Genomic DNA, 8,837 nt, shown 5'->3' with positions numbered 1-8,837 from the left:
ACGCAGGGCTTGAACCCACGAACCATGAGATAATGACCTGAGCTGAAGTCAGACACCCGACCGACTGAGCCACTCAGGTGCCCACTCAAAAGTCATTTTTAATGAATGAGGTGGCTCATCATAAATTCAAGCGAGGTGCACACCTCACATCGCACAACATTACGCACATTACACATAAGCACCGCCTGCTGTATTGCTACCTGATGCTTCCATTGTCCCTGGGATGAGTTCATCATGCCATCGCCCCCTGTGACAGGAAGGCTACATAAAATTACTGTCACACAGGTACGGTCACACTGGGGCCTAATATCTGAATGACTGTGTCAGGATTGGTGTTCCCAGGATTTCCTCTGAGCTAAATTTCATCTATCCCATGGTTGCCCACCAATTCTGTGAAGAAGCTGTGACACAGTCAACTTACAGACCTTCTAACAGAGCCATGATCAAATGCAAGAATAAGTGATATGCCTCCGGAAATTGCTAGAAAGTGCTAAAATGTTAATATTTCTTACACTGTTTTTGTGGTTCCTATTCTTATTTTGTGCACACCTTTATCATATGTACATAAATGTCTTTTTGCAATTAGAATGGTACTCCCAAAAGAGGATGAAATAAGAAAAGGATTTTTTAAATATTAATATGATGGAGATGCACTGGGACACTAAACCAGCGTCTCCGGAGTTTGCAATGAATCCACGAGCTTGGAACATTCATTGCATAAAAGAATGAGGTATAGGGGGAGAACTGGGTTAGCTCAATTGGTTCAGCATCCAACACTTGATTTTGGCTCTGATCATGACCTCATACTTCGTGAGTTTGAGCCCTGCATCAGGTTTACTGCTAACAGTGCAGCGCCTTCTTGGAATTGTTTCTGTCTCTCTCTGCTGATTCTCTCTCTCTCTCACCCTCTCTGTCCCTCTTACTCTTGCTCTCTCTCAATAAACAAACTTTTTTTTTTAAAGTTTTTTTAAAAAATAAAATGTTACTTTAAAAAAATGAACGAGGTAAGGAAATTCCCTTGAGGGTCATCACGAGAATGTTGGACAACACATGAAGGACACAAAATCTTAAAGCCTCTGACATTTGAGCCTCCATCAAAGGCTCTTCCCCCCAGTCATATGGAGCCCCGATGGAACACCTTCTCCACTGCGCTCATCACATCCTTGTTCCGCAAGGTATATATGACAGGGTTGACCATGGGGGTGACGATGGTGTAGAAGAGAGAAATGAACTTGCCCTGATCCTGGGAATGGTTGTTGCTGGGCTGCAGGTAAGCATAGATGGCCGTGCCATAGAACAGGGAGACCACGGTGAGGTGGGACCCACATGTCCCAAACACTTTCCTCTGTCCTGCGGCTGACTTTATTCTTAACACTGCCCTGACTATCCGACCATAGGAGAATGTGATTAATGCCACAGGTATGAAAAGAAAGATCATACTGAAAAATAAGATCTCAGACTCATACACAGTGGTGTCAACACAGGCAAGCTTGAGCAATGGGGGAACCTCACAAAAGAAGTGCTCTATTTTATTTCTCCCACAAAGTGGTATGAGAAAAATGAGCACTGTCTCCAATGAGGAGTTGGCAAAACCAGTGAACCACGATGCAGAAGCCATCAGGGCACAGAGACGGGGGTGCATGATCACTGTGTAGTGCAGGGGCCTGCAGACGGCTGCGTAGCGGTCAAATGCCATCACCCCTAACAGAATGCATTCTGTGCATCCCAACCCTAGAGAGACAAACAGCTGAGCTACACAGCCAGCAAAGGAGATAGACTTGTCTGCTCCCCTGAGATGAACCAGCAGCTGAGGAACAGTGCTGGTCGTGTAACACAGGTCCAGAAAGCTTAGGTTGGACAGGAAAAAGTACATGGGAGTCTGCAAGTGTGGGTCCAGGCGGGACAACACAATGATGGTTGTGTTTCCCAGCAGGGTGAGCAGATAGAAGATCAGAAGAACCACAAAGAGGACTCGCTCCAGCTGAGGCCGGTCAGAGAAACCCAGCAGGATAAAGCCAGTGAAAGAACTTCCATTTTTCGGGTCCATCCTTTCTTACCACGTGTTTCCTGTCAAGACCAAGTATTTAGCAATTTTTAAAGAAATGTTCTAAAAAATAAAAAGGAGGCAGGGGGTGGATTTATCATGTTAAAAGACATAGCCAGAGAATTTTATCACTAACTATTTGAATAAATGGTGTACTCATTGAAATTGCCATAGCTCATACCAATTTAGTTCCACATTATCAAAAAAGTAAATCATTAATATTTCATGGATGAAAAATCAAATAATGAACCTTGTGTTTGTGTCAGTCATAGGTATAAAAGTTCTCTAAATCTGATCATAATAGGACTGAAACTACCATGAAAATGTAGCCACATTTTAGAGAAAATGGGGATCAATGAAAAAGAGAGAGAACAATCAGAAAGAATAGGAAAGAGATGCATACAGAGGGAGATTCATTATTTTAAATATGTATCTCATAATTCCACACAACTAGATTTGCACACACCTCACATGCAGTACTTTATAATACAACATAATGTCCAAATGCGTCCAGATATAGGAATTGATGACCTACAATATACTTATACAAAGAAATTCAACTACATTCAAAATACCAGTACTAGATCTGCATATAAACACACATTGGGGTTTTTTCCCCTATGGCAATAAAATAAATAACCAGAGAGAACCAGAAAATAGCACCATTCAATTACAGTGCTTAACTTTTGTCCTAAAGATGCTTAAAATTACCATACCAATTAATAAAACTCCAAAATTTCAGTGGCTGTACAGAGTCTGTTGGAATCAGAACTCCAAAATCCAGTGCCCAACATTTTCCTCTTCCTTCTTCAGATTTCTGTTTCACACATTACACCAACTAGACTCTGTAAAATTCCTGAAAGATGTAGGATTATTCAGTATCAACATTCTAATCAGAATAAACTTTTAAAAGTTATCCAACCATATAATTTTGACAGACTGTAATGCTTTACATCACTTCCTATGATAAAATAAGTAAATAGATACACACACGGATATAAGGACAGAAACATTCTCAAAAGCAATGACAGATCAAAGCACTATAATGCAACACTTAATGTATACAAGGAAAGGCATAAATGAAACGTTATTTTGGGATTATACACGATCTCAGATGTCCGTCCATATTAGGTTAATTGTCACCTTTCTGGAAGCTACCTTGCAGAATTAGTGACACTGGACCAAATACATTGCCAAATATAAGGCTAGTTGATGACCCTTTTCATCCAATGCTTACCGCCGAAGAAGACGACTAGTTATACGCTGGCCATAAGGAATCAGAAAATGAACATTTCAGTTCTATCATGTTCAAATCATTGGGAATACGGTACATTTTTTATTCTTCGAAGATGTTTTAAGTCCAAAGCATGACCGCGGGGAGGCACACTGATGGGTGAAAGAAATTGGTACAAAACTGGCATAAATGTTCATCATATGTGAAAAAGGATGTGATATTTCACCCTATTTTATACCTCCTTTTCCTATAAAGATGTGATCAGTGTTATCAGTGATATCTGTTTATCAATGATAAACAAAATCTATGCACAAAAAATTTCTTAATAGAATTAATTACACAGGTGTTTGAGACAGTCAAATCTGCAACACAAGAGAATATCACCTGACTCACACCTGCTCAGAAGACCAATAGAAACACACAGTGGTTTAGTGTCATGCAGACACGTACAAATATAGATATAGACATAGACATAGGGAGATATAGATATAGATATAGATAGATGTCTATATAGATATCAATAGATATATTTATGTGATATCAATTACAGACAAAATTTTCAATGTGCCTATTAGTGGAAGCACCCACCAAAGTGAAGGAGGGCAAACATAAAATGCTAACTCATCCAAGTAAAACAACAATATAACAATGCAATATTAGAATAAAATAATGATATATTTTAACGTTATATCAATAAAGACTAAGAAGGCAGTTGAGAAAAAATAAAACTGTGGTGTGATGAACTTGTAAAATGATTTGCTGCTTTATGGGATTATATGTGTGTATGGATTTGTGTGTGTGTGTGTGTGTGTGTGTGTACGTGTGTGTTTAATATATATATATGTATATATATATATACATATACATATACATATATAAACAAATGTGGATGCAACTATCATGATACAATATGAAACAACAATGTCTAGTTATAAAAATCACATCTAAATTTTAACTTCACATACAAAAATTAAATACTTGAAAAAAAGCACACATTATTAGGTGAAAAAAAGATTGTAAAAGAAAAGATAGCTTTATATATAATAATATACATCCAAAAAAGGATATAATGAGAAATGACATCTCACAAGAACACAATTTTACAATAAAAATTAAGAAGATAGGCATATAATGAAAGAGGTTAAATGCTTACCACTGACATACATAAGGAGATAAAGTGATTAATATAAGTGATCAATGCTGACACAAAACTAAAAATTTTAGTGCAAGGATCCATATTTCCACACAAATAGATGCTCGGTATGAACACTACACATTTTAGACACAAAAGATCTCAAGATAATGTCTCTATTTAAGACATTTCAAATATATAACATTCACTGATATATTTGACATACAGACGCTACCCTATCCAGTTTCTGAATGAATCCTGAAAAAGAGCAGGCAAGATTTCCGCAGCCTCAGCACTACGACTGAATCGCTATTGCTATCATGATGCTTCTGTCTCATGGGTCTGAGCTGACCTCAGACATACGAGAACAGGCTGCCAATGACTATGGAGGACGAGCAAATGAGGGGAATGCAGCCATCACTACATAGGAAATGACACATGTGATGAACACTGACAGGGCTGTAGGGCAGGTTCTATGGAAGAAGACAATGAAGTAGGATTTCCACTGCATGTTGTTTATTCAGGGAATGCTCTTGGGATAAATGGGGTGAGGGAAGGAAGACAGCAGAGAATGTTCCTAAGCAAGGATGTGGTCTCCAGTGGAACAGAGCAGGAGCCTGATCCCTTGAGAAGCTGGCCAGAACTCTCCAGCAGAACCATCCATCTGTGATGGTAGAAATACTCTGTCCTCATTGTCCAATATGATAGCTACTATCCACCTATCACTACATGAGCATTTAAAGTGCCCTAGCTAAGAAACCAAATTTTACATTTTATTTAATTTTAAAGAATTTAAATTTAAATAGTTTTCTGTGGGTACATCCTACTGTATTGGGCAGCACAGCTCTGGAGCATGAATTGAATCAGATTCAATCCTGCCTTGGCGTTGGCACCTATTGTACATCCCATAAGTCTGTCACCCCTACCATGCTCTCCAGATCACCTGGCGCCATAGCTCCCTTTCAGCTGAGGGCAATTCTCTCAAGAAGGGAATGGCTGTGAACCTTGGAGCCCACACTCATAACAAATAGGGTTGTGATTGGAGCCCTAGTAGGTAAAGTAAAGAGCGTCTAGCAGGTCACCAACAGCATTCATACAAGAGTCCATTCATGATTGTGTGCAAGGATAGAGGGACAGAACCTAGTGTACTTTACACATGACCTCAGTGCAATCACACACACATGCATACACACACACAACTTGTCATTGGCTTAACTCACCAATTAAGTGAACATTCAGATTTCCTACATTTGTCTTCTTCATATTGGTGTATGTATTCACATGAAAGATCATCACTTCTTGTTAACAATAAAGTTAAAAACAAGATGCACTGACACAATATTCACAAGATGGAACTTCCCTGTTGTAATTTTCAAGATAGCATTTTCAAAACTCCCAACATATTTTAGATATTTTGGCAATAATGGAGAAAATGAGCATTTACGAGTTTCTAATTACACAACAAATATTATGTCATTTCACAGCCAATAAGGAACCAAGGGATAGCATGGAAACATATAGTCTAATAGTTTCACACATATGCATAAAGAGCATATTTTATTACCACTGCACATGCATATTTAAATTAATTCCCACATGTGCCTACAGAGGTGTAATGAATGTACTACATAGAAGGAAATGTCTAGGAACGACGTATTGATGTCTATACTAAATAATTAATTTTAGTTCTTCTCTTTGGTGAATTTTCATAGTCTGTTCCTTTAAACAATTCATCACATATGCAAACCAATACATCCTTTTTATTTCAAGAACAACTGCAACGGAAAATAATTTAACTTCCCAATTCTAAAAGCAACACAGAGCCTTGTTCCTTTTCATTCACCTTATTTGACCTTCTCTGTGGGATCTAAGCTATTTCCCTGCCTCATTTCCAAGTTACTGCCTAAATATACTACTGGAAATTATAATTTGGCCATGTAGAATCAGTGTCTGCAGTAAATGCAAAGGTTGACTATACCAGCACTGGGTCATCCGTATGTTTTTCTTAAGCAAAAGGACACTTTCTCAGGATGACTTCACAGATCCCCATGTGGTACCAGAGATCTGCACTTTGCCTCAAGGAGGTAGAAGATGAAGGCAGTCACAAACTCTCAGTATGGTTTCCCAAATACAATGACCTGCCTGTGTGACACTGAGACTCTTATGAGCAGGTGAGAGGGTGCTGTGAGCCCCTCTGAGCTGGGGCTGGGCTGGCACAGAGAACCAAATCCCTTCCCCCGCTGACATCTCTGAGGAACAGGTGCCCCACACTCTTAATGAGCCCATGTCACTGAGCTGTAGAGAGATGGCAATCCTCAGGGAGAATGACTATGGAAGACAATGTCAGAGGAGACCTAATCTGTGTCTCCTATTAGTTCACATATCTGTCAGAAGACAATAATTCCCTAGACCTTCCCAGCTACCTTAGCTCCCATCTGTGAATGACCTAGATGTTTTGCAAAACACAAGATTTTTCCCTTACAACTATCCAAAATATTTACATATAAAGATGTAAGGAAGATTCCATTCAGTTACTTAATTTGAAATGTTAATATGTGAATGAATTCCTCATTAATTTCATTCATGACCAAGTTATATGGGATCACAGTGCTAATAATTAGGCACATTCTAATCTTGGGGGTTTTTTTGGCACATTCTAATCTTTAGCTTGAATATAAAGGAGAGCAACCTAATTCTACCAAACTTCTAATGTGGCTAAGGGGAAAAAACTCAAATCCTCTAAAACACTGTACAGTTTATATCCATAGGTTTTAATGATGTACTCAATTTAAAAAATTATCTCTCTTCATTAAAATGTACATGGTTTATTTAAATTCAACTAGTCTTTGCATTTAAGTTCCAAATGATTTTGGCTTTACCAGGAGAGTTAAAATAATCATTAAGAAAAATGGAAAGAAGTTGGTGGGTGGTTTGTGGCTCTTTCTCATAGATCTGTACTTTAAGTTTAATTTACCATGTTCAGCCTTAAGAGATACTCTCCCTCCTGCTAAAAAACATTCTTAGATTTCAACTTTCTCAGCTATTCCCATACCAGTTAGATCCCATCCCGAGAGTTATGGGGAAAACTGGCAAAGACACTGTACTCTGGGTGTCCCGAAGATGGAGGGAATTAAAGACCTGCTAATCACACTTTCCTTCCCTGGCCTCACTCACTGCTGCCAGTCTACATGCTCAAATCACTTTGATAATAGTGTGACATTATCTAGAGACACTGACCCACACTGACACTTCCAGATGCCACACATCTAGAGCAATGCTTGGTCACCCATCTGAAGACACACATATAAGAAAGCTCAACTGCACCACTGTTCATATTAACCGAAATCTGCAAACAATCCTAATCCCCATTATCAGCAAACTGGGCAAATAGTGTTAGGAAAAAAGAGTTCTCTAGAACAATATGAATAAAACTACAGCTAAACCTTTCTGGAGGGTGTTAAGATGGTGGGGAAGTAGGGGGACCTGGACCTTCCTCATCCCTCACACAGAGCTGAATTGATGTCTTGGAACACCCAGGAAATCGATCTGCGGAATGGCAGAAGGATCTCCGCAGCCGGAGGGAGACAACTTGGCAGGTGCGGGGCGCATGTATGTGTGTTGGGGGAAATACAATGGTGGAGCTATGAAGGAGAGGGAGCCCTTTCTATGGAGAGACAAAGGGAAAGAAAGGGAGAGGGGTTGTGAAAGTGCAGCATCAAATTAGCACAAGAGGAAAAGCTCTCTGTGCCACAGATTTTTGCAAACTGCCTTTGGAGCTTGAGGCTTTCGAAGTGGCAACTCTTGAGGCACCTGGGTGGCTCAGGTGGATAAGCGACCGACTGAGGCTCAGGTCATGATCTTGCGGTCCGCAGGTTTGAGCCCCACGTCGGGCTCTGTGCTGACAGCTCAGAGCCTGGAGCCTGCTTCGGATTCTGCGTCTCCCTCTCTCTACCCCTCCCCCATTCACACACTGTCTCTCTCTCCCTCAAAATAATAAACATGAAGTGGCAACTTCCTCTGAATTTGAGCGGTGGCATGTGCTCCTGGGGAAGACACAGCTGGCCCCAGAGTGCATAGCATGGTGTAGCTATCTCCATGGTGCACTTCTGGAAGTGGGTTTATTGCTTCCCCAAGGACAAATGACCCTACAAGTGCCATTCTAAGGCCTTTCATCAGCAGGGTGTAGAGGCTCTACTCCGGAGCAGGGAGTAGATACAGGCGGTGCTGGGGGTCCTTTAAGACATCAGGTTTTGAATCCCAGCCAAGAGCCTTGAAGAAGGTACAGGAAGACTGTGGGCAGGCCGACACATGAGGGCTATTCTGTGAGGGCTGCCTGAACAGCAAGGGTTGAGATCCCTGCTCTGGGTAAGAGAGACTAGGGTGACACGATTTTCCCCTCAACACTAGCACAGTAGGACTTCAGAGAG

General features: G+C 40.3%; 1 protein-coding gene across 1 annotated transcript; it reads right to left on the bottom strand.

Annotated features, from left to right (window-relative positions):
* LOC123385639 (putative olfactory receptor 2B8) lies at positions 1-8,281 on the bottom strand. Its single transcript, XM_045058465.1, has one exon. It carries the CDS (start codon positions 2,045-2,047, stop codon positions 1,115-1,117), a length of 933 nt encoding a protein of 310 aa, XP_044914400.1. The 5' UTR covers positions 2,048-8,281; the 3' UTR covers positions 1-1,114.
* Between the last annotated feature and the right edge of the window lie 556 nt (positions 8,282-8,837).

The sequence above is a fragment of the Felis catus genome, chromosome B2 (assembly GCF_018350175.1).
Source record: "Felis catus isolate Fca126 chromosome B2, F.catus_Fca126_mat1.0, whole genome shotgun sequence".
Lineage (NCBI taxonomy): Eukaryota > Metazoa > Chordata > Mammalia > Carnivora > Felidae > Felis > Felis catus.
The sequence above is the reverse complement of the archived record's forward strand: the minus strand, read 5'-3'. Positions and strand labels throughout refer to the sequence as shown.